The sequence below is a fragment of the Vipera berus genome, assembly GCF_964194415.1.
Source record: "Vipera berus genome assembly, chromosome: 10".
Lineage (NCBI taxonomy): Eukaryota > Metazoa > Chordata > Lepidosauria > Squamata > Viperidae > Vipera > Vipera berus.
The window spans coordinates 3,696,187-3,723,317 of NC_138213.1; the positions used below are offsets into that span (position 1 = coordinate 3,696,187).

General features: G+C 41.7%; 1 protein-coding gene across 1 annotated transcript; it reads right to left on the reverse strand.

Moving 5' to 3' along the window:
- Positions 1-726: 726 nt before the first annotated feature.
- Positions 727-25,101, reverse strand: MMP2 (matrix metallopeptidase 2). Its single transcript, XM_081335891.1, has 13 exons — positions 24,501-25,101; positions 20,930-21,156; positions 17,755-17,903; positions 16,290-16,418; positions 16,024-16,197; positions 12,447-12,620; positions 11,804-11,977; positions 10,364-10,519; positions 9,728-9,863; positions 7,738-7,874; positions 5,252-5,411; positions 4,661-4,770; positions 727-2,919 (listed from the first exon to the last, which is right to left on the reverse strand). The coding sequence occupies exons 1-13, from the start codon at positions 24,693-24,695 to the stop codon at positions 2,816-2,818; spliced, it is 2,025 nt and encodes a 674-aa protein (XP_081192017.1). The 5' UTR covers positions 24,696-25,101; the 3' UTR covers positions 727-2,815.
- Positions 25,102-27,131: the final 2,030 nt, after the last annotated feature.

Here is a 27,131-nt window from a genome sequence, read left to right on the forward strand (position 1 = left end):
CAGCAACCAGTTCCTAGCCAAACCGTGACTGGTTTTGTTTTGTATCCCATCGATCAAGTCATTCGGTAACGCCTTCAGCCAATTTCAATAGAATAGAATAGAGCTGGAAGGGACCTTGGAGGTCTTCTAGTCCAGCCCCCTGGTCATGCAGGAGAACCTATACCGTCTCAGACAGGTAATCAAGATTTTCCCAGGACACTCAGTCATTGGCCCGAACTTTAGACTGAGAGTCAGTTTGGTGTAGTGGTGAAGGCACCAGGCTAGAAACTGGGAGATTGGGAGTTCTAGTCCTGCCTTAGGCATAAAGCCAGCTGGGTGACCTTGAGCCAGGCACTCTCTCCCAGCCCTAGGAAGGAGACAATGGCGAACCACTTCCAAAATCCTGCCGAGAAAACTTGCAGGGACTTATCCAGGCAGTCACTATGAATCAAAACTGATTCAAAGTCAAAAAAAAAAAAGTTCAGAACCCTGGCAAGGATTGTATGATTGTGCATTTTATGAAGCAAAAATGAATCCCACCCAGGAAAATACTAGCCCAGAATTGTCCTAAAAACTAATCCCCTTCATCTTTATTCTACCTGCAATCCAAAGCTGTACCCTTCACGTATAATTCTAACCCTTTGAGGTACCCTTTGTTATGTATTAAGCTTATTGCAACACCTAAAGCTGTGTATAAGAATCACCACCAGGAGGCGTTGAACTGTAACTGTTTTGGCAGGAAGCATTTCGGTGGGAAACAGAGGTTCAAACCGATTGGTTGGTTGAGTACCTGGCCAGGTACTGGCCAGGTTTATATAAGAGTGCAGGCAGCCCCTATTCCCCAGTACAGTCACTTCTACCCAATAAAGAGCTGATATGTTGTACTCATCGTCTTGGCGTCCTTCCTGCGCTCCAGAAGAAACTGGACAACACACAGAGCAGATCGCTTTTCTTCCTTTATTGGTAACGCTGATGTTTGGTATGTACACTTTTCATTTCATTTTCTCTTTAAAAAAAATCCTTTCTACGAACACCATCCTTCCAACGGGGTCTACAGTGGAAGGTTTGCATTGCCTGATGCTTTAAATCTAACCATGAAGAAATGGGTGGATGAGAGAGAGGAAGGAAGGAAGGAAGGAAGGAAGGAAGGAAGGAAGGAAGGAAGGAGAAGAAGAATAAATCGTGAAGCGTTCAAACTTGGCCTTTCTTATAGCATGTCAGTTTCAAATGTCTGGGTCACTCCATCTGTGTTTCTTTTAAGACCTGTAGATCACAAAGTGCGTGAAACATGGCTGGTTTTATGTAAAGATATGCCTTTTTAAAAAAAAGGTAGTCCTCAACTTACAATCATTCATTTAGTGACCATTTGAAGTGAACACGGCACTGAAAAAGGTGACTTTATGACCAGTTTTCACACAACTCTTGCAGTTCCCCATGGTCACATGTAGGCTGCTTGGCAACTGGCACATACTTGTGACGGTTGCAATGTCCTGGGGGGGGGGTGTTTCCTGTGATCATGTCTGATGACCTTCTGAAAAGCAATGGGGAAGCCAGATTCATTTAACAACCGTCTTCCTAAACCGCTGCTGGGGTTCCCTTAACCACCGTGGCAAGAAAGGTCATAAAGTAGAGCAAAAGTCACGTAACAGCTGTCTGGCTTAGCGATTTGAAATTTGAGGCACAATTGTGGTGATTAGTTGAGGACAGCCTGTAGTTTAAAAATAGGCTTCTTCCCCCGGCACTCCATCACCTGCGTTTCAGTGCTTTACACAATATCCCCAGGCAATCTGGGCCACTGCGTTGGCCTTTTTGTTGTTGTTGTTGTTGTTGTTTGCAACACCGTGTAAAAAGAAACAGGAGTGACAAATGAACCAGTAAGGGATGCCAGAGCTCAAAGCTCTTCATGGAAGAAAAGCAAGGACCCCTTTGGGTGAATCTGACTTGAAACTGATAAGACCCCTAATGCAATGTGGAAAGTTCAGAGGGCAAATTCAGAATATAAAGTTCTCCCTTTCAACCGTTGAGTTACAGGTTGGGAGGCCTGAAGGCTTTTCAAAGCTTCCCTCATTGGAACTTTCTCAAGATTCAGGATGCTGGTATAATTTCATTTCATGTCCAACCTGACACGAGGAACAAGACCTGTGCTTTGCTGGACCTGATTCTTTCCGGCCATAAAAGTCTAAACTCTCCATTTTTCTCCTCTCTAAATTTAGATGCGTAGCACGTTGGGAGTCGGTGCTGAAGGCTGAAGGCACCGACTTCCTGGCATGCTAACTTTCTACATTGAGGGGCAACGGCAGGATCCAGCCAGTTCGCACCGGTTCGGTAGAACCGGTAGCTAATTTTGTGTTGCCCAGGCCCAAAATCGACTTCCAGAAGCGGCATCCACACAGAGAACCGGTTGTTCACATATTTGAATCCCACCAATGTTTAAGTGGTATATTTTGATATCTTCCTATAGTTTGCTAATGATTGGTTTCAAAAAGGGGAACAAGATTGCTGTGGTATCGTATCTTTAGCAGTAGCCTGCCAATCTAGAACACTGAACAATAATATCAGATCCAAATAGCTTAAATGTTGAGATGAAAGGAGAAGAAATCTAGCAAATTCTGAATTCTGCTTTGGGAGAAGGAAAGATTTGACGGGACTTGCTTCCAAGTCAAGGTGGTTTATCAGATGAAACTGTTGTTTCAAGTAGTGGTATTGAATAGGTTGGGCTGGTACCAGACAAGCCCTGAATTAGGATATAGCTCTATTTCTAATGGTGGGTAAGGCATAGGACTCTTACACATCAAAACATATATAAAATGGTGGGTTAGGAAAGGGATCAATGTGCTCAGCAAGCCAGCCAGTCTGATTTCACATTGCCGACTTTAACAATCTTTAAGCTTTGATCTTCCAGTTTCAGGTAGTACCAGTCCTTGAAAAAGTAGCTGTGGCCTGTAAGAAGAAAACAAATCTTAGCAGATTTACATGAAGTCACAGTTCTGCAACTCCCTAGAACAGGTGGCTACCTAACCTGGGAGTCAACCCAATGGTTGGGTTCACACATCCCTAGGGAACCCAGATAAGCAACTGTTGTGTTTACAGGCCTCCAAAAATAAATCATGGTATGAGTTGTCATGATGGTACGAGTCACAGATTAAGGTAAGATCCCAAACGTGCTTTTTCAGGAGGCAACTGGACTTTCTGGTTTTTCTTTGAAGATGTTTTGCTTCTCATCCAAGAAGCTTCTTCAGCTCTGCCTGGATGGTGGGCCTCAACGACTCTCTAAAAAAATGCAAATGACCAGCTGTCTGCAAGGAGGATAACTCCTTCCATTCCTCAGTGGCCTCGTGAAAAAGCATCTTTTGGATAATTATGACCTGGTTGACTGAGAATCTCCATAGACATTGAGGTAAGATGTTGCTGAACCATCAGCTCCACTCTAGGGAAACGTAATGTAGAGTACTGTGGGAACTCTGTGACTCCTCTTCAGTCTCCATCTGACCCACCAGGTTTCTTCATGTTCCACAAAGATGTTTAAGGAAACCATTCTTCCAGGTTTTTTTTCCTTCACCCCAAATCCCGCCCCGTTCTTTTCAGACTTCTTATCTCTTATCTCCAGGTTGGGCTACAAATTGCCATCATTTCCAAGGTTACATCCTGTTTTTGTGACTTGCGACGGCAAGTAAATATACAGGTCCCCAGGGTAATGTTGCAGAATCCAATCTGAGTGGATCACTGGGAGCAAAGGTTTATTCTCCCAAGGGAAATTGTTTTTGTGATTTGTTGAAAGTCACCCCTCCCGAGTAGGACAAGTTGGGTTATACAGTTCAGCAGAACCTGCGTGATTTGAAAGATCCATTCTTTGACCACCATCCCCGGTTCCTCTAACCACCACCATCACCCCACCAAAAAGGTCATTTTTTTCTCTCCATCCATTCTGGAAATGCTGCATCTTTTATAGTTGTGCCACAGGGGGCGTGGGGGGGGGGGTCGGGTGAGAAGATTTTTCCTATGACTGATGGCTAGGCAAATCTCCATCCCAATGCATAATCCATAAATGAAGGCTTAAAGGAATCGGTCCATTGCAACTGTAAAACCTTGACCGAGTGAAGGCTATTCTTTCAAGAAGCCAGTAAGAATCATGTTACGGGAAATATTTTTTCCCCTCTTCCCTTCTTTTCAAGCATGCCTTTTTTTAAAAAAAAGTGGGGGGAGGGGGGAGAGATGGGGACAGAGAGTTAAAAGCTTGAATTTGAGCTTGAATTCCTCTTTCCCAACTCAACCCCTGTGAAAAGCTCTCAACCGTTTAAGGACATTCGATTCAAAGGAGGGTTTTTCCCCCTGCTCAACCTAATAAAGGCAGGATTCCTTAACCAGAATCTGGGCTGCATTAAAAAGGGGGCTAGGCTTACTCTGCTGGAGACGAGTTATTCAGACAGCCCAGCAAACGTTTAGCAAAGGTCACCCTTCCTAAATTTCCTTACAGCAGTGGGAGATTTTCACCAAAGAGAAATTTACTCTGGAAGCAGGCAAATTGCCAAAGCGGTCGGCCTATTCAGTGACCGCAGCAGCCGACAATGTCTCCAAAAATAACTCAGTAGCAGACTGAAGTACACGAATCAATCTCCCACCCACCCCCTTCCAGATATATATTAAAAAAGAAATTTTTTTAGAAAACAAGATGGCAGCTCACCACTTCCGCTGACTTCCAGGGCAGCATCTAAATTGTCTGGGACGCCGTTCCAAGCATCTGCAATTAATTTAGGGAATCCAGGATCCATTTTCTTCTTTACTTCGTTGTATCTGTAAAATACCCAGGAACAGAAAAAACAGGTTTCTTTCTCACCTATTATCCTGGTCATCTTTTCATCTTTCCTACTGTATTGCCTTTTTCCTTAGCTTCTTATGACTATAAGTTTCTTGTTTGTGTCTCGTGATTTATGTTGATGGACTTCATGTAGTATCCTGTTATGATTTATATTGTTTGCTTGTTTAGCATCCTATGACTGTCACTCAGCCTGTATCGTATGATTTATGATGATGGCATTTTATGATTATGATGGTGATCTATCACCCGTTGCTTGTATGTACACTGAGAGCTTCTGCACCGGAGACAAATTCCTTGTGTGTCCAGTCGCCCTTGGCTAAGAAAGAATTCTACCTTCTATCTTCTGAACTTAATTGGACATGGGGGAAAAAAGTGCTGGAAATGTGTGAATCTGTGCAATTTTCCTAACTTCCTGATGCTTCGGTTTCCCAGCACTGGAGCTGCAGGATTTCTTACCGCCAAAATTTGTCCCCTGCAAAAATGTAAGTCTTCTTGTTTTTGCTCCAGTTAAAGGCCGCATTGACACGTTGAACATCTGGAGGCAGCCCGAGATTGGTAAGCCTCTTTGGATAGCCTCTTTCCAAAGTGCTGGCTGTATAAACCCAGTATTCATTTCCTAGGAAAATAAAGTATCAAGTTCTCACCATTTCTCTTGAGATTAAGAAGTAAGGGAAAGAGGTTATCTCAGTCAAAGGGTCTTGGATTTCAGGAAGTGAAGCTAAATTATGTAAATTAGGAAGGTGAATTAGGACAGACCAAACACTCCATTTCAAAATTAACCCCCTACTCTTTAACATTATCTCTGTGTGTGACAAAACTGTGCATAACATAGGAAAGTGTCCTCCTGCTTCGTTTGTTCCTTTCTGTTGTGGCCTGCTTTGTGCAAATTAAAGGCTGTGGATTTGACTAGAACAGGGGTCTTCAAACTTGGCCCTTTTATGACTTGTGGACTTCAACTCCCAGAATTCCTCAGCCAGGCACACTAGCTGAGGAATTCTGGGAGTTGAAGTCCACAAGTCATAAAAGGGCCATGTTTGAAGACCTCTGGACTAGGAGGTGACAAGAAGACTTGTTGAGGTTGGGCTGTAGGAGGTGACCAAGCTGAGTGTGTGTGTGTGTGTGTCAAACTCATGAAATGAAAAAAAATAATAACTAGGGGTAACATGATAGCAGTGCTCCAATATTTGAGGGACTGCCACAGGGAAGAGGGGGTCCTGTTCCTCTGGTTAATGGTACTCACTATTAGGAAGTTTCTCCTTAGTTCTAGGTTGCTTCTCTCCTTGATTAATTCCCATCCATTGCTTTTTGTCCTGCCTTTGGGTGCTTTGGAGAATAGGTTGACCCCCTCTTCTTTGTGGCAGTCCCTCAAATATTGGCATGTTGCTATCATGTCACACCCAGTCCTTCTTTTCTCTAGATTAGCAGTACCCAATTCCTGCAACTGTTCTTCATATTTTAGTCACCATGCCCGTAATCATCTGTTGCTCTTCTCTGCACTCTTGCAAAGTCTCAACATCTTTTTTTTATAATGAGGTGACCAAAACTGGATGCAGTATTCTTCAAGCCACCAAGGTTGAAAAACACTGTCCTAAATTTAATTAGCCTATACATTTAGTTAGTAATAAATAAATAGTATTTAAATCTTTGTTCCTCCTAAAAACAAAAAAAAACCAGGACGTGAGGCTATGAAGCATGGACTTATAAAATGAAGTGTTTAGACTATATCCAGCTATCATGTAATACGATGCACAATCATGATTAAAATGCCATTCAGCTATAAAAAAAATCACTCTGCAAGACTTCCCCCCCTCCTTTAAATAAATTTCACTGCATTGCCGCTTGTTTTATTCTCCTTCACTCTCTTGTGTTGATTGTGTGTTGTCATGTAGCAGATCAGAGCAAAAAGATTTGCTATTTATTTTGGTCTGGCTGGCGCAACCACTGAAAACTATTTCCCAGATCAGCTGGCGTGGCTGCGTGAAAATAGATCATCTGCAAATAGATGAAGTTTCATTTTGATTCCATTTCTCATTTGGAGTGGTTGAAACTTTGGTTCATTGCATGTCGCCCCACTCCGAGATATACAAAAAGTCCATTTTCACATAAAAACACTTTGCATTCAAATGTGAATGCAATTTTGTGCCGGTTTCAACAACATACTTTTAAAAATCTCCTGTGTAGTTTATTGTACAAAACCTATCCATTCCTTTGTAAAGATTTTTCTCTAAAATATAGAAGAGGGGATGTTTGGGTTGTTTGTAACCGAAACGCAGCCCTACAAATTTAAAGCAGGGCAATTTTTGAAAGACAACCATGTTTGGGTCAAACCAGAATACAGAATGACAGAGTTGGAAAGGAATTTGGAGGTCTTCTAGTCCAGAGGTCCCCAACCTTCTGGGCACCAGGGACAGGTTCCGTGGAGAGAGGTTTTTCCACTGACCGGAGGGTGTGTGGTTTTGTGTATTGCCTGCATCCCACGGATGGGGCTTTGCTTGTTCATGTGGACTGGTTGCTGGCATGCCGCGGCCCAGTACTGGTCTATAGACTGGGGGTTGGGGACCCCTGTTTCTAGTCCAACTCCCTGTTCATGGCAGGAGACCCTATACTGTTCTGGACAAATGGTTGTCCAATCTCTTTAAAAACCTCCAGTGATGGATCACCCACAACTTCTGCAGACAATCCATTCCAGCTTCTTCAAAAATGGGGCAATTGAATGCCACTTTGGATTGACCTACTAAATAAATGAATTGCTTCCTTCTTCCTAGCATAAAATAAACATGGACTAAGCAACAACATGACATTAGAACATCTTCCCAGTTGCAATTTCTGGACCCTGGAGGCCAAATCTTCTGAAGAACATCTAACTGGGGCAGTTAGCTTTACAGACGTCCGTGTGCGTATTTGTGTGTGTGTGTGTTTAGATGATTTCAGCCCAACCCTACCTGAAAAAAATACCGACTTCTCTTCTTGAGGGGCTTCGTAGACAGCGTCAATTTTTTCTGGAAGATCAGACCAAAAAACAGCAACAAGCAAAGGTCCCGTTGGCCGGCTCCTTTCGTTAGCTGTTCTCCAGAAGAATCTAGCCGAAAAGTTACAAGCAACTTTATTAGCAGATGTGCTTTTTAATCCAACTGAGCAAAGTGCATTCATGTGTACATACGCGCACACAAACACACATCTTCAACAATGTTTACATTCTACTAGTAGCATAAACATTGAAGTACAGAGGTCTTTGTTATTATTCAAAGCATCAATCTTTTATCGGTTGTCCCATGAATTTCTTAATGTGTTGTGCCCAGACGTTTACCATTTATAACAATTTTCTCCAACACTCACATTAATTCTTAGCAAAGAACAACAAAAAAGCAAGCAAGAAAGATGGAATAGCGGGTGCTTCAATTATCCTAGCAAATAAACTCATTTACAAGGCACTTAAATTCTTTCAGCCTTCTCCTTCGCTGTACGCCGAACAGATGGATATGCGTTTGGCAAAAGCCAACATTTGTATTGTATTCCATTACTCTGGAAGATTATGATCATAGCAACTAAAAAAGATCAAATCTAATAATCATCGATCAAACAGCTTGGCTGTAAATGAAACCCAGGAACATTAAAACTGTTCATCAGAGGAATGAAAGGAGCAATTTAGAAGCTGTTGAGCTTAATACCCTCTTTCGATTTATGAACATTACAAAAAAAAAAAAACTAACTCTGGTTTGGTATCAGCAGCAGTATGTAGGAAATTATGGGACAGGATGTTAATAAAAACGTTATTGTGTATTTTTTTTTCTTCTCCCTCCCTCTCTGATGAGCAGTTCATTTTGTTTAAAGAACTCCAGAACTAATAGCTGGAACCAGCTGGTCCATTTTTCACACAACAAGTCTGCAAAAGCTGTACAATAAGACAAAGCTGCCATTTGATAGATATTGAGCAAATGGCTCGTCAGATTACAGTTCTTAGTTGCATTATCTGTTTTTTGTTTTCATTTTTAAGTGAGAGCTAGTTCTCTGGATGAGTGGGGGGAAAAAAACCCCAACCCCAACTTTATAGCTGTAATAGTGACATGACCACAGTTGAAAATGTCAACACGTCGGTCCAAGTCACACGTTAAACTTGGTCGGGTTTTTTTGTAAGCACTCTTTCATTGTGCATGTTATGAAACTATCTTGAATTTAAAACTCAACTCTTCTCCCCAAACAACCAAGGTTTATAGTAACCCAGCTTAGCCTGATGTGCAAACGCAACTGTTAGAGCTTTCATTAGGGAATTAAACATGGTTCCCATCCAGCTGTTGTCACACAAAGCGTGGGTCCTTGTGCAAGTAGGTAGTCCTCGACTTATGATCACACTTCAGCCCGAAATTTCTGCCAGTAAGCGAGACAATTATTAAGCGAATTTTGCCTCATTTTGCAATCTTTCTTGCGGCACTTGTAAAGTGAATCTCTGTGGTTGTTAAGTTAGCAACACAGTTGTTAAGTGAATCCGGCTTCCCCATTGACTTTGCTTGTCAGAAGGTCGCAAAAGGGGATCCCACGACAACCGTCATAAATATGAGTCAGTTGCAAAATATCTGGATTTTGATCACGTGACCACGGGGACGCTGCAATAGTGATCGTAAATAACTTTTTCCAATGCGGTTGTAACTCTGAATGGTCACTAAACAAATTATTGTAAGTCAAGGATTACCTGTAAGGGTATGTGAGAATGGCCTACAGAGCTACAGACTAACCAGCCTGCTAAGCTTGTAAGCCGCCCTGAGTGTTCGGAGAAGGGCGGGATATAAATGGAATTAAAATAAATAAAATAAAATAAATATAAAGCCTGTCTCCGGCCACAGAAGATTGTGGGAAAAAGAAGGGACTTTCTCTAGTTTTCTGGATATTAAAGGGGGAGATAAATACTTAATAGGCCCTTCTCCGGCCCCCACTCACCTGTCTTTGAAGAAAAAGATTTCACCCCTTATCTGAGCCACGGCATCAAAGACAAGATCTTGGCCACAAAGTTCAGGTGTGACCGGTCCAAGGGTTGGCTTTGGGCCTGGTCCTGGTCCAACATCAGTAGAACCCCCTGCAAATCAAGAAAAAGTCAACAACAAAGCAGCAGACGTTCTTGTTGTAAGCTTAGAGATCAAAAAGGGGAGTTAAAGCACATTATGAATTTGGTTAATTTTGTAACGGATAATTTTAGTTAGAATATGATTATTATATCTATAACCCTGTATTCAGCTCTGGGACGTGGGGGGGGGAAGGGGGGTGGTTTGGGGTGGGTGGGTTTTGGGGATATGTATTGTAAAAAATTTTTTAAAACTCTTTAATAAAAAAAAGAGAAGCAATATCAGGAATCCTTTATTCTGGTAGTACAAAAAAAAATAAGAAAGAAAGAAAGAAAATTAAGCCTCTCATAACATAGAAGAAGAAAAGTAAAAGAAGGGGCACTTGGTTTTCTTTAAGTGATTCACCAGGATTATTCTACCATTTTAGGTTCTCCTGGAAAAGCTTGAACACCAAGATTAATAATGATAGGGAATCGAATGTTTCAGATATGTTTTAACCAACTGGGAGCTTCACCGTAAAGTTCCTGGATTCCTTGAACGTCATCTTGAGAAAGACGGAAGTGCTTGGTATAGGTGTAAATGGGGGCCATGAGCGCGCCAGGATCTTCAGAATGTTCCAGTCCCATTGCATGGCCAAATTCATGAGCGGCCACCAAGAAAAGACTGTAGCCTGAAAGAAAATAAGTCAGCTTTTTATGGCTGCTAGATGGCATTGTCCATAGATCTCTTTGGGAAGTGAGTCTAACCTTTTTTTTTTTTACAAGCAGTTTATGGTGTTTTGAAGACATCTAAGACAGAAGATGTAACAACTGCTCTGAAGAACTGTCCATGATGTTTGGATGCTATAGCTCATTTTTAAACAATTTATCTGCTCAGAAGAAACGGTTACAGGACTGAATGCATGATATTCTGTTATTCTGTTATATCGTAATGGTGCAAATGAATCTAACAGAGAAAGGACTATGATCAATATCAAAATTTCAGTTTACTATTTCTAGTGTTTCAGACTCCCCCCCCTAATAGATAGGAAGGGTACAGGAGAAACATGAAGACTATTCCTATCTCTGATCTATGCATACCTGAACTGAAGACCATAACATATAATAAACCCCTTTCATGCAACGGCACATGCAATCTTGGAGAAAGCATCATGTATGTGTATATATATATACATTTGTAGAATTCGTTCCAATCTTTAGCTGAATGCCAGATCCTCAGGATGTGGGGATTGTCTCCCCAACTATATCCTTTCCTCCCTGCTTCATTTTCAAGCAAGCCCACCTAAACCACTAAAAAAAAAGTGTAACCATCAAACAAAATTGTACGTTTTTGGTGTTAAGCCACGTTTTGCTGATAAACCATAGTTGGTGGTATTCGTAACTTGCATGAAGTCATAAACCAAAACTTAGAAGTGCCAAAAGCTGGGTTCACAAAATATACTGAGTACTGTAAAATTCAAAACTGTGATGATTAAAAGGCACATGGTATCTAAACTCTACTTTTCAGCCACATTCAAACATCCCTGATCCAGCTGTTGGGAAACTTTGTGAGAAGGAATGATTTATGGCTAACTTCACAGTTGACTCATTTGTGAGTTTCTTGGGCTGCTTTGGTATTTTGTTTTTGCAATTGTTTCTGGACATTTGATGATCTCAACTACACTTCTGAGAATGAAGGAAGCTTGGAAGTGAAATGTTTTCATTCACCAAGGATGTGTTGAGATGCAATCTAAAACTTTAACCTACTGTATTTTGCTAGCTTTGAAACATAAGAAAACAATGCAAGAGTGGGCTGTTTTGTAAGCACTATGTTTTTTTTTATTGTTTGACCTCTTCCCCTGTTTAGCTCCATTAAAACTACGGTCCATTCCTGGCCACGTTTTTGATTCCCTCGGAGGAAAATGGAAGAAATGCTGTACATTTATAAAAAGGAGGAAGAGGAGAAAACTCTCTACCTTGATCTGGGCAAAATCCCCATTTGCGATCTTCATCATAGTTACTAGTTGTAGAGCACCACATCTTTCCGTCTTGACGTCCCGAAGTGGTACAAGAATCATATTTATTCCCAAGGAATATAAAAGGAAAAGCGCACGGTTGCCCTTCAGAGTTCCCACCAACGGTAGACATTGCTGCACGAAAATCAACAAAAAGAAATCAAGGCAGGAACGGTTAATAGTAGACTATCAAATTCTTGCCTTGTCATTCAGAAGTTTTACTGTCCTTAGTATGAATTATTGCTTTGATTTCTAGGACCCTGTAATATGTAGCTTGATGACGCTGAAGAAAGGGATGGTAATAATAATAATAATAATAATTTTATTTATATACCGCCCTTCTCCCGAAGGACTCAGGGCGGTGAACAGGGCAAACATATAAAAATACAAAAAAGTACAAAAGTTAAAAGAAAATTAAACATATGCCCAAGCTAAAAACAGTAAATACATGTATTAAAAATGACAATAAAAACCCAACCCATCCCCCATCAGGCCAAGCCGGCTTGTTCAAATAAATGCGTCTTGAGATTGCGTCGGAAGGAGCGAAGGTAGGATTGCGTTCTTCCAAATAAACTCATGCCAGTTGTAGCCAAAATCCCCTTACCTGTCTCTGGACAAAATCCAAATTTCTTGTCCCGGTCATAATCTTCAGTAGTGCCACACCATCTATATCCATCTTGTCTTCCTTCTGTTGTGCAGCTGTCAAAGGATCTTCCTTCAAATATGAAGGGGAATTTGCACGGTTGCCCCTCAGAGTTTCCAGCCATGGTGAAAAGAGCTATAAAGGATAAGAGTTATGCAATTAAAACCATGGCAACATCTTTCCAAGTTGGCAACTGGATGCTAGAGACAAGACATTTTGTGAAATGTATCTCATTCTGAAGAGTCCCTGATTAACATATGATTTACGCACAAAGCAAAATATGGTGGGAGTTCTTCCCCCTTTCTGTTCTCTCTAGATGGAATTTTTGAAAGGTTTGGAAGTCTTCACAGAAGTAGCCAGAAAAATAGTACGAACTAACACAAGCTATGGGGGCATTTTAGGAGGTGAAGTCCATGGGTCTTAAAATTCCCAAAGTTGAGAAACACGGCTCTAGTCAATATCCAGCCTGTACCTTTTACCCATCTGTTTCTGCAAAAAGCTGAAGCTAGTTAAGCGTATCACATCCATGCACCACCACTATTCTTCACCACAACCTGTTGTAGCTGGTTGACCTTTCTAGATTCCTAGCGATTTGAGAATGGGTTCCCCCAACCATTCATCTACGTTCTTGTTTGGGCAGAAGACCCCTCTAGCAATGCTAGTTAAGGTGTCTGAATATAGCAAGCATCTGAGTTCCAACAGTTTGTTTACAATAGCTTTTCTTTGGAGAATGGAAAGGGAGCAGAGGCTGTTTAAGACAGAGATATTCATTTGCTAGGGAAGCAGCTTTGGGCTATGAACTTGGTCAGAGTTGGCCTTTAACAGCATATCTTATTAGCTTAACCACTGAACATTTCGGGAGGAAAAGTATGGAAACTTAATGCAGTGTTTCTGGAAATAGTCATTGCCTCAACGTCCAAAGATGGCTGTTTATGTTTAGTAAGCACAGCCACTTCCAAATCCTCTGTTTTTCCATTATTCTCTTTAGCAGCTTTCGACTAGCTTTGATAGCAGAGACAACTCTAAAACTGGAATAACCGTAACAATAATTAAAAAGAGGATCTACTTTATTCAATGCTGGAAGGCAGGATCTCAATTCCCAAAGGACAAAGGGGCTTGTGGTTTCCAAGGGCCGTGAGGTTTTAGGAGGTTTCCCAAAATCCGTGAAAAGAAAAGGCTTCTATCTTTCTTACTTTCCTGTTTCACAAGTGTTTCCAAGTTTAGTTCTAAAGTAACACACACAAGGGATAGATCATCACACGGCCACAAGACGTAAAACAAAATAGGCAAGGAAAGAACAGTACAAATTAGTAAGGGTCTTTCATTCATGGGGAATTTCAAGACAAACACTTTCTCAAGTATGCGTGTTTTTATAAGATTTACAGAGAGATAGGGCTTGTTTTTCTTTCTGCCAATTACATCAAAATGTCTTCATTTACATTCAGCCCAGCTGGAGTTTCCATGGCTCTCCTTCTCCAGAGTTAGTCAAAAGTCAGAGGAAGGTTGGGGGAATATTTTGACACACAGATTTGTTTATATATATATAGTAGAAAAATAGGGACCACTACGGTGGGAAGGTAACAGCGTTCCGTGCGCCTTTGGCATCTAGTTATGCCGGCCACATGTTTGTGTGTGTGTGTGTGTGTGTATACACACACACACACACACACACACACACACACACACACACGATTGATGGTACCGTATTTAAATCCTGCCTTTCTATAGAGCGCAAATCAAAGAGTAAAAGCTGAGATGCTAGAACTGTAACCAGTAATACATTACGAGTGATAGCCACACCATCATCCATGGGAATTAGCAATGGGAGCTGGGACTTGTGAGTGTTGCGGTACAAAAAAATTGGATTGAGGGGCTGATTTATTGTTACATTTACCTGTGATATTTCTTTAAAAAGGGAAGGGATTGATGAAGAAGGGAAGGGATTAGTGAAGAAGGGAAGGGAAGAAATGAGTAGGGTAGGGTAAGGAAAGGAAGGAAGGAAGGAAGGAAGGAAGGAAGGAAGGAAGGAAGGAAGGAAGGAAGGAAGGAAGGAAGGAGAAAGGAATGAAGGGAAGGAGGGAGGGAGGGAAGGAAGGAAGGAAGGAAGGAAGGAAGGAAGGAAGGAAGGAAGGAAAGCGAGGGAGGGAGAGAGGGAAGGAGGGATGGAAGCAAGGAGAAAGGAAGGGAGGGAGGGAGGGAAAGAGGGAGGGAGGGAAGCAAGGAGGAAGGGAGGGAGGGAGGAAGGAAGGAAGGATGGTCTCACATAAAATAGCACTTCCTAAGGGTTTGGGGTTTTGCGTCTTCAGGGAATCTATATAACCTTGGAGAAGAGACACAATATGCAGTGTTGAGTAGGGACCTTTGAGTGAGATGAACTCTAACACCTTGACATTTAGAAGACTGGCTCTTGTCTGCTCTTGTAACATCTGCATTTATTAGGCAGCTTTTAGAAAACAATGTTTTGGAATAATAATGTGAACAATGCCACTATTTGTCTAACAAGGACCATCTGTGGGTTTGTTGTTATTCAGTGACTCCAACAAAAAAATGTGTCACACACAAAAGCTCCCAATCTGTCTCCAAAATCCCAGCCCTGGTGTTTCCAGTTTCTTCTTCGTTAAATGGAAATATCTGCCAAGCCTCGCTACAATCTTCTAATTTTATGAACTCATTGCAAAAAACAAAACAAAAAAACACCACACAACATAATCCCTAGTTCCCAATATATCAAGGGGAAACCCTCTATTTTTAATAGAAAAATGTCCTCACGGTAGCTCTAGTGTATGGCTATCTTTGGTGTTAATATTTATTATTTTCATGTTTTGTCTGGTTCTTTTATGGATTGTAAGCTACCTAGAGTTGCCTCTAGGCACAATGAGTAGCATATAAGTCTAATATTGATTGATTGATTGATTGATTGTTTGATTAAATCTTTGTGAGGTGGACAAGGCTGAATCTCAGTGGGCATTCCCACATTCGATGTCTGCCGGTCCAGATAGGGCACACAAATGGGTATTTGCAGGATCCAATCTGGGTTGGTCACCAAGACCAGAGGTTTAGTTTCCTTCCTATGGGAACTTCTCTCTCTCTCCATTCTGGTGAGGGAGAAGTTCCCACAGGATGGGCTCCAGTATGAATCTGAAAGCTCGGAAGACTAAATCTTTAGTCCTGGTGACTGACCCAGATTGGATTCTGCAACATTATCCCATGGGTTTTGGCATGAATTCTGGTTTCCTCCCCACTCATGACTCGTTGGCTTTGTCTCCTCTCTATTGCAGGGAAGGCACCATAGTTTCACCTCATTGTTTCCCTGAGTTTTTAAATTCAGTGGCGTTTTGCAGCTCCTTCTCACCGTGCTGACTATCTTAATCACCTCAGACAAATTGTCCCTTGGGAGATCAGATGAACTTATGGAAACTAGCCCACGTGAAGATTGAGAAGATTCAACGGTTCGTGTCTACCCTGTCGTGAGACCACAAGACCACCATATCCGATGAAAGCAGCCTGCTTAAATCCCCACAGCCATCCTTCAACTTACACTCATGGGGGCAGAATCCATATTTGCCATCTGTATCAAAGTTGTAGGTGGTCGAACACCACAGAAATCCATCACTTCGCCCTGCATTGGTGCAGCTGTTGTATTCCTTCTCACTAAACAGGAAGGGGAATTTGCAAAACTCTCCATCTGCATTGCCGTATTTCACCCTGACCACTTGGAAGGAGAAGACAGAGGATCCATCAGCAGAACAAAAAGAGCAGCCAATGACAGTTGAGTATGTCCTGAAGCCAAAATGGCTGTCTTACCTTGGCCTTCACCCAGAGTCCAAAATTCATCATCATCAAAATGGGAATCACCTCCAACCCCTGGTCCAGGAGCAAAAGCATGGGCCAGAAGACCATCCTTACCATCAAAAGGATACCCATCACCATGCTCTGCAGAATAAGGAACAAAAGAAAAATGGTGGATCCTGGCATCATGATATCTTTGGGACAGGAGTACTAATTTAAGAGTTATTCCTGCGGTAGGGGGAATTGTGAGAATTGCACTGATGTGTGGGTAAATAGGATTCAAATTTACTAGCCCAAAAGGAGATGGATCAGAAAGGTACACATCCATTCACTCTTGAGCTCTTGGGTAGAAAGGCTGATGAGAGAAAATGGATTTTGAAGGATCCAGCAAATAATCCAGACTGTGATTTCTGAGAGCAACAAATGAGTTAACTTCATGAGATCTTAAGCAACACTTGAGAGAGGTGGAATTCCCTTATTTTGATCTTTTTTGTGCCCAGGATTGAGTAAAGCCATCCATTCCAGTGTCTATCAGTGATTAAGGAATCCAGTTGTTAATAGAATAACTAGAGTTTCACTAAACTAGACATACCCAACTCCTGCAACCGTTCTTCATATGTTTTAGCCTCCAGACCCTTAGTCATCTTTGTTGCTCTTCTCTGCACTCTTTCCAGAGTCTCAATATCTTTTTTTCTAACGTTACAAGTCTTCATGTTCTCCTTGGGCACAGAAACCTCCTTTTTTTTTTACAGATTTTTTTTCCCTTTGAAAAGGAGGGCCCTTGTAAGGGCATAACCCTTTTATTCACCACTTTTCTACTGGTGGCTCCTGAGGTTGCCTGTGGCTTGCTTATTTATTTATTTATTTATTTATTTATTTATTTATTTATTTATTTATTTATTTATTTATTTATTTTATATACCGCCCTTTCCCGAAGGACTCAGGGCGGTTTACAGGGTGATTAAAACAAAAAATACAAAAGTTAAAAACAGATTAAAAAAAAATTATATCCGTCCCTGAACAAATAAAACCCCAGTTAAAATTAAAATTAAAATTAAAATTCTCAGCCTGGGCCAGAGAGCTCGAAGAGCCAGGTCTTCAGGTCCCGGCGGAATGAATGGAGGTCGGGGGCAGTCCTCAGCTCCACTGGCAGCTGGTTCCAGAGGGCAGGCGCCCCCACTGAGAAAGCCCTATCCCTGGGTGTCGTCCGCCGGCAATCTCTTACCGGTGGCACCCTGAGAAGACCCTCCCTGTGGGAGCGCACTGGACGAAGGGAGCTTGATGCCGGCAGCAGGTGTTCCCTTTGCCATCTTGCAGGTCAAAGGTCTATTGATTTGACTTGGAGCCATTTGAAACACACACTAGTGGGTCTTTACACTGGGTTACTTATTCACTGGGGTCAAGCCAAGGCAAAATGTCTCAACCCAGAAGATCGCGTAGGAACCGAGATGCTGTATTATTATTATTATTATCGGCCTACCCCATCGTCCAAAGTTGATCATGATATCTGCCTCTCCATCATGAATTCGGGAGAATTCCAGAGGCGTGACATCACTCCAGACTTTGAAGGCTCGGGCAAACGCATCATCAACCGTTTCAGAATCCAGATCTGGGGTATAGCCTAAAATTCTTAGGAGAAAAATAAGGATCATCAGCAACAATACAGAACACAGAGCTCCGACTTAATTCTCTCTCATCTGGGCTGCAAAAAAGCTGGACGGCCACCAGAGGGCAGCAGAAAAAAAAAATTTCATCTGGGTTTCAAGCCCTGGAGGGGACCCACTTTGTTCCTGCAGAATTACAGTTCTCAGTAACTCTCCCTTACGCAGCCAGACAAGAGAAAGTTTAACCCTTTGGGAGGATTCACTGGGGTCTTTGTGATAGACCTCACACACTTAATCCTGCACACAGACCCATTCGTTCAATGGTGCAATGGGCCAGAGTCTGCAGATAGCAATAACAGATGCAGAAAGGGAATTAATTTCCAAAGCTATTCCTTCTCTTTATTTAATTTAATTTAATTTAATTAGACTTATATACCGCCCTTTCCTAAAGGACTTATCTCCCTTCCCTTCACTCCCCTCCTTCCTGTCTCCATCTTCCTTCCTTCTCCTTCTTCTCTCCATCTCCTTTGCCTTCGCTGTCCTTCCTTATCTCTGTCTCCCTTCTCCTTCTCCATTTCCCTTCTTTCTTCTTCTCCTTGTCTCCCATCTCATTTCCCTTCACTCTCTTCCTCCTCCTCCTCCTCCTCTCCATCTCTTTTCCCTTCACTTTCCTTCTTTCTTTCCCTATCCCCTCTCCCTCTCCTCCATTTCCCTTCCTTGTCTCCATCTTTCTTCCCTTCCTTCTTCTCCTTCTCCTTCTCCCTTTCTTCATCTCCTTCCTCTTCACTCTCTTTCTCCTTCTCCACCTCCACCTCCTCCTCCTCCCTCCCCCACTCCTCCTGTTCTATTTTTTTAAAAAAAAATTCTGATGGTGAATAGAATTCCTTCCTTCCTTCCTTCCTTCCTTCCTTCCTTCCTTCTTTCCTTCCTTCCTTCCTTCCTTCCTTCCTTCCTTCCTTCCTTCTTTCCTTCCTTCCTTCCTTCTTTCCTTCCTTCCTTCCTTCCTTCCTTCCTTCCTTCCTTCTTCCTTCCTTCTTTCCTTCCTTCCTTCCTTCCTTCCTTCCTTCCTTCCTTCCTTCTTTCCTTCTTTCCTTCCTTCTTTCCTTCCTTCCTTCCTTCCTTCCTTCCTTCCTTCCTTCCTTGGGGTGAGGGGAGAAGGAAACTGCATTCTTGAAAACATCACTCTCTAATCCTCCTGTACCTGCGTTTGCAAATTTATCTGCTGAATCATCCTGAACTGACTAGATCTGCAAAACTTGACCAGTCAGCTTGGAATAACTTTATGCATCCTAACATTTAACCCTCTTTTCAAGCAAACCAAAGAAAACTCCCTTGTTAGCTGTGTGTTATATACAAAACTCTTGTTTCATTGGATTTGCTCCCAAATCAGCTGGCCAATTGGCTTTTGTTCCACAGCTAATTCCTGGCCAGTCAAGTCATCTGAATGAGGTGCAGAAAAGGAGGACGCATGTAAACACAGAGATGGAACTTAATTATTTTTTTTTTAAAAAGTATATTTCTTCTGCCTGAACCTTATGCAACCAATGGGCTACGAAGAGCCGTTTCAAATATCTCCTGCCCTCCTCACCCTGTAATTTCTGCTTAGCTTTATTGCTGCAGACACAACAGGGCTGCAGGATTAATATCATCTCCGGCTCAAAGTGCCAAATCAAAAGTTGTAAGAAGAGAAAGGCAGACATATTGGAGCCTGTGGTGTGCTGTTCCATGGAATTCAACAGAATGCAAGTTTTAGGGGGTTTTTTTTGTTAAAGAAAAAAGAGAGAGCTTCTACTCTTAAAAATGAGTGTTCTGGAAGGATGCTGCAAGCTTTCAAAGAAGAAGACAGCCTTTTTTTTTAAAGAATATTTGGTGGAAGGATGAAGGTGGCTCTCTAGAGTTTCTGGAAAGACCTACAGCCTACAGAACATAATATAATAGAGTTGGAAGGGACCTTGTTGGTCATCTAGTCCAACCCCCAGCACATGCAGGAGACCCTATATCATTTCAGACACATGGTTGTCCAGCCTACAGTGATGGAGCACCCACAACTTCTTTTTTTAAAAACATTTTTTTAAATTTATTTAAATTCCATTTATATCCCGCCCTTCTCCGAAGACTCAGGGCGGCTTACAAGCTTAGCAGTAGCCTTCATTCTATGTATACGCCTGCTTGTTAGGGCTTTCACACACACCCCCAAGCGGCATTATTACAAAGTCAGCTTAATTGCCCCCAACAATCTGGGTCCTCATTTTACCTACCTCGGAAGGATGGAAGGCTGAGTCAACCTTGAGCCTGGTGGGATGCGAACCTGCACTAATTGCAGGCAGCTGGTGTTACTTAAGGAGGCATTAGCCCACTGCTCCACCAAGGCTCTTGAGCACCCACAACTTCTGAAGACAAGGTATTCCATTGGTTAATTGCTCTCACCGTTAGGAAATTTCTCCTTAGTTCTAGGTTCCAGTTTCCAACCACTGTTTCTGCTCTTGCCTTTTGGTGCTTTGGGAAATACTTTGACCCCCCCTTATCTTTGTAAGAGCCCCTCAAATATAGGAACGGTACTATCACATCCCCTCTATGTCCTTTTCATTAAACTAGACATACTCAATTCCTGTAACCATTCTTTTATATGTTTCAGCCTCCTAATTGTTTTCGTTGCTCATCTCTGCACTCTGCAGTTTCCAACCCCTTGCATAGAGTTCACAGTTGACCTACAGATTTGTGGGCTGTCACATAAATGTTGTGAGTACTATGAGTGATTCTGTCTGCCTCTAAACACTCTGAGAAGAATAAACAATAAACAATAGAAACCTTTACTTTTCTACTGGTTTCCTTGCTGGACAATTGCACGCGTAGGACAAGTGGAGAAAACAAATATTGGATCTTCAAGAAACACTTTCAACCTCTACCAAATCATAGGTCACTACATTTGGAGATGGAAGCTCCTCTAATAGCTGATGATCTTTCCTCCATGTGGTTAGAACAACTAGCAGATCCATGTTTCCCTTCTTGGGGTAATTATGTTCAGAAGACACTGTGCCAGTTGGTACCTACCTGTACGTGATCAGGTTTTTCTCCCATTTTGGTTTCCTGGGAAAGAAATTATAATTGGCCACATCCGGGTTGCCACACCTGGGCTTTTTCATGGTTTCTATAGTGTTTTGGTCCAGTTCACCAGTCTGAGGAAGGCCAAAGAACTTCTGCATTTTCACCAAAGTGTCCTTCAGGACTAGTAGGTTGCAATTATCTTTGGGACATCCATAATACTTGTTGAGGTATTGCTTTTGGAGAGAAGAAAAGACGGGCAGTGAAAATGGAGAGAAAGAGAAAGAAAGAAAGAAAGAAAGAAAGAAAGAAAGAAAGAAAGAAAGAAAGAAAGAAAGAAAGAAAGAAAGAAAGAAAGAAAGAAATGGATCTAAATCTCTACCTCTCTTGTTGAAAAAAACAAACACAATTTTCAAATGTTGACTCCCCCAACCCAAAGATCAGCCTTACAGTTGCCTAATTCTTCATTTGTCTTTGGCCCAATTGGCTGAATGCGAATGAAGCCAGAATCTGTCAGCGTGTCTCATGTTAATTAAGTCATCTCTGAAGCTGATGTCAGCATCAAGATTAGGATGGGCAATGTAACTTTTACTTTGCATAATAATATGATCGAAGAGTGTCCGGTGCTGGTCAAAAAGTAAAGAGGGGAGCCAATATCCTGCACAAATCAATCCCAAACATAAACCAAACAGGCAGAGGTTCAGCCATTCCATCATGACTGTCACTTGAGCGTTTTGACCATAACCTGAGGACACCTTGATGATATCTACGGTTGGGAATAACAGCTAGGTCAACGGCTTTGAACATGAACAGAAGGATTAAGTCTAGTCTTGAGTTAGTCTTTCATTCTTAATGTTCAGCAGTCTTTACACTGAGACTTTGCAACTTTCAGCCTTCCATGAACAACTATAGCAGGGGGGGAACGTGTTGGTCTTCAAACTACAGTAGTCCTCGGCTTACAACTAGACTTGGGACCAGAATTTCCATTGCTAAGCAAGTCAGTTGTTAAGTGCCTGACAAGATCTCTCTCTCTCTCTCTTTTTGCCACAGTTGTTAAGTGAATCACTGCAGTTCTGAGTGAATCATGTGGTTGTTCCGTGAATCCAGCTTCTCTCATTGACTTTGCCTCTGGGAAGGTTGCAAACGGAGATCACGTGACCCCCCAGGATGCTGGACGTGCTGGTCGCCAAGTGCCAAAATTTTGATCACATGACTGTGAAGAGGATTCAATGGTTGTGGATGCGAGGACCAGTTGCAAATCACATTTTTCAGTGCCATTGTAAATTTGAGCAATGGCCAAATGAACAATCATAAGTCGAGGACTACCTGCTCATCATTAATATATAGCTTCTATATGACAGCTTCTGTTGCTTGCCCTCCTCGGAATGGTGAGAACTCAAATTCAGTGATAGTTAGAAGGAAGGGGCATTTAAAAATGGTATTTAGCATCACTTTTCCTCCTAAAAGGGCAGGTTATCTACACCCAGTGGTTCATGCCTTTAATCCTCAGAGCTTTATTCAGAATTCAATGCAATTTAATGATAGAGGTGAATTAATAGAGCTTGCTTTTTAGCTACAAGCTAAAGTCCAGAGTCCAGTAACCCAATAGGACTAGGATCTGAGAGGTTCTTGGTGTTCTTTGAACTTGGTTATTTTCTTGTGGATGTAACATCATCCGTGCTAGTGATAAACTAGCAACTAGCATTGATCATGTTGCCTAGTTTGGGTAATGAAATGTATGAAAGAAAACCACCAGGCTCAGAGAGCACCAAGGACCTGACAGTTCTTCTCCTCTTCCTCTTCCTCCTCCTCCTCCTCCTCCTCCTCCTCCTCCTCCTCCTCCTCTCTGCAAATCCCTCTCCCTTCTAGCACTGATGATGCTACCTAGTTTGGCTAATGAAATGTCTGCAAGAAAACCACCAAGCTCAGAGAGCACCAAGGACCCCACAGTCCTTTGCTTCCTCCTCCTCCTCCTTCCCCCCCCCCCACAAACGCACCTCCCCTCTAGCACCGATGATGCTACCTAGTTTGGGTCATGAAAAGGAACTGGGTGAGGCTGTCGGCAGGCCCAGAGGAAGAGAGAGAGGCTTTTGGAGGAGTTGGTGGCGGCAGCAGCAGCATGCTCCAGGGGCGAAAAGAAGCAAGGCCTCTTTAAGGAAAAGGTGGAAGAGTCAGGATCAGAAAAAGGAAAGAAGGCGAGGTTGTCAGAATACAAGCTAACTTGAGGGCTAATCCACATGGAGCCCCATTTCCATCTGTCCTGTTTGCCATCGTTCACTCCCTAGAGACTAAAATGGACAATGTGAAATTTGAGCGGGCCCCGAACAAGGAGTATATATCGGAGGTGGTGACCCTTTGAGAGCTGTATGCAACGAAATTTCATTTTGATGTATGCCGATTGGTGTACATTCAAAGTGACAATAAAGTTATCATCTATGAAACATCTGCAATAAAACCACCAGGCTCAGACAGCACCAAGCACCCCTCAATTCAACCCGGAGCTATAAATATTCTCCTTTATCGGTACTAGGATTTGAATTCTACAGTTTGGCTGCAGTGGTATATCATGATGAAGCTCAAGAGAAAAGAGAGGAATTTACACAATAAAGTAAGCCGCTCTTTGTTGGGGTTTTCTTATTTTTATTCTTTTTACATTGGGGTTTTTTATTGTTTGCAAGCTGCCCAAGAATCACTTGTCAGTGAGTGGGCAGGCATATACATCTTCTAGGTAAATAAATAAACTCTCAGCTACTTCTGTGCAAGTCACTGGAGCGTCTTTCTCCTAACTTATTTTCTAGACAGTCAAATTTTAAAGAGTCACTGAACAGGCAGATGAGGAATCGTAATTATCATACGAAACATTTTATAGCCCCCTCTCCAACAGATTTGCTGCAAACATAACCCTGGCAGAGCTCTAAGGAGCAATTACTGCCTTTCAAGATGGGTTTGAAGACTCGTTAGTAAGTTGGCTGAAAAATTAAGCTTTAAATAGTAAGTGGGCCTCTCTGACTATGTATAAGTAATACATTAAGAAAAAAACAGAGCAAGAAAATCATCCAGACGGAAGTCCCGATTATTAAAGCTTATATTTTATACACACATAGAAGGGGGAAAAAAAAACAACTTACAAGCAAATTGCAGGTTATCCTGAAAAGAAAAAAAAACTCTAGGGTTTGCTTCAGATTTGTTTACTGAAGCCTCAGAAACCTCCTGATAGACTTTCTGGAGTGAGATTGCTCAAAATTACACTGTTTTGACTTGGCTTTACAAGAAAGGAAAGAAAGAAAAGAAAAAAAAAGAAAAGAAAAGAAAAAAGAAAAAAAGAAAAGAAAGAGAAAGAAAGAAAGAAAGAGAAAGAAAGAAAGAAAGAAAGAAAGAAAGAAAGAAAGAAAGAAAGAAAGAAAGAAAGAAAGAAAGAAAGAAAGATTGCTTTTCTAAGACTAAGAAGTCAGTCAGCCTGCCAACGTTTTTTTTTTATCTCTGGTCTGTAACTTTGGAAGGAGATATGGATCCATATCTTGCACAGACATTGCAGACTATTTCAACAAAAACAACAACAACAACAACAAGGTCAACTTACGAATGCCAGTTCTTTGTCAGTTTTGGGGGAAACGTCACCTGGAAACTTAATTATGGGCGATGGGATTAAGGCTGCATCTTCCGATTGCCTGAAGGTGGGTGGTGGAGGTGCAGAAGCTGTATTTAAAATGGAGAGCAGGAGCAGAAGGATTTTTAAAACGCAGTCCACAATCCTGAAAGAAATGTTCTCCTTCATCTTCTCCAGTTTTTTTTCTCTTTCCTTGTAGCCCTCCTCTGTCAAGGATACCTTGGGGGGGGAGAGAGTGGAGTTGTAAAACCTCTTTGCTCCGTTTTTTATGAGCACATCCTCACTCTCTTCAGAGCTTTTTCACTTCTGCTTGCTCCAGCAATTCCTTTGTATGCTTTCAAACATCCCCAGATGCGCAGGCTCCTAGGCTGCTGCCAAAGGAAGTCTGAAGGAAAGAAAAAACCAGATGTGGACTTAGTCAGGCTGAATGTGGTTTGTTTTTTTTTTCTTTCCACTTTTTAAGGTAGCTTGCGCAAACTGTTATCTTAAAGGAAAGCCAGGAATCAGGAGAGACGAGAAGGGCATTAATTAAGATTAACCGGGAATGAATGAATGAATGCCAGGGGAAAAGTTGCTCTATTCCTGCAATTAGATGTTAAATAAGGTCGCAGGCTGGGAGAGGAATCAAGGAATCTTTCCATTGTGTTTTTTTAGAAGCTACAAGAAGCAGTTTTAGTCTGACACCAAACTACAGGAGAGTTTGTGTTCTCTTGTGACCTGGGACAGATCAACTGAAACCAGATCAAAGAAATCAACTACAGGGTGGGTGGGTAGACCTATAGATTGAAGGTGTCCTTAAATGCTTGAATTCTTGAAATAGGCAGTAAGGTAAAGAATAGCTGGATCAATAGCCCATTTGATTGTCTTTGTAACTTCTTTGTAAACTTAACAGGAAATGCCTTTCCCTCTTGCTAATAAAGAGCCCAAAGAATTGTGTTTTGTTTTATTTTATGGTAGGGCAGGAGCCTGATGGTTCAATGGTTAAAGATGCTGAGCTTGTCAGCTGGAAAGCTGACGGTCGAGGTTTGAGCGTTGAATGACAAGGTGAGCTCCCGTTCCTTATCCCAGCTCCTGCCCACCTAGCAGTTCCAAAACATGTAAACATGAGTAGATAAATAGGTACCACTTCGGTGGGAAGGTAACAGTGTTCCATGGACCTCCGTGTATATAGTCATGCTGGCCACATAATCATGGAAGCGTCTTCAGAAAAGGCTGGCTGAAAAACAAAAATAAGCACCTTTCCTTTCCTTTCCTTTCCTTTCCTTTCCTTTCCTTTCCTTTCCTTTCCTTTCCTTTCCTTTCCTTTCCTTTCCTTTCCTTTCCTTTCTTTCTTTCACCTCTTACAATTTTGTTACTTAATTTGAAAAGTCAAGACATTTCTATTTCTCTTTCTTCCTTCCTTCCTTCCTTCCTTCCTTCCTTCCTTCCTTCCTTCCTCTTACAACTCTGCTACTTAATTTGAAAAGTCAAGACATCTTTTCTATTTCTTTCTTTCTTTCTTTCTTTCTTTCTTTCTTTCTTTCTTTCTTTCTCTTTCTTTTTTCAACCTCTTACAATTCTGCTACTTAATTTGGAAAGTCAAGACTTTCTTTCTTTCTTTCTTTCTTTCTTTCTTTCTTTCTTTCTTTCTTTCTTTCTTTCTCTTTCTTTCTTTCTCTGAGTTATGCTGCCTGGCTTTGTAAGTGAGCTAACAAGGTCAGCATTTAATTGTTTGTTATGTGTCTCCCACAAGAAACTATCCAGATCACCATCTGATTTTAACTGGACTGGCTGAAAACTTCCCAACTTCTTCATAGTCTTCTGCTTCCTATTGCAACATCAATAGAACATTAAGAAAACAGAACTTAAATAGAGTAGACTTCTCAAGAGGAAAAAAAAAGGCTGGTACAACTATTATATATTTTCTGGCATTCTTTCCATTTTACTTTTTAATTATTGTTTCACTATTTCTAAAGAACATGCCCTAGAGCTTATCAACACAGTCAGGAAGAGAGGAGGTCAAGATGATATCAGTGACAGAAAATAGTTTTTTTATTCCCAAGAGTTGACATCTGGATTTAAAGGCCACCAAATACCCAGGGTCACTTTTTGGTTAGTCTAAATGCTTTACATTCCCCAGATGACCACATCTGCTTAAATCAACAACAAATTGTGATGTATTGTGGACTATCAGGACATATGATCTTGAAATAACATAGGGCTGTCACTTGGGGCATAAAGCAGCTGGAGGACTCAACCCTACCATTTTCATTTCCCACAATGCATTCAATGATGCAGTTCACCAGAGGATTCTGGGAAATTAAAGCAGTGGTTTAACTTGGCTTCAGTTCCATCTTGCTGTGGTTAATTGCTGGCTCATCAAGGTTAAAATCCTCTCCCTAAAGAATATTTGAACTGCTCATTGATAGATTCTGCCTATTCAAAGTCTTCTTTGAGTTAAACTCAGATCTTGGTGACTTTGTACAGAAGAACAGAAGAACAGAGTTGGAAGGGACCTTGGAGATCTTCTAGTGCAACCCCTGATAAAGTAGGAAACCCTATACCAGGGGTAGGCAACCTCGGCTCTTTTATGACTCATGGACTTCAACTCCCAGAATTCCTGAG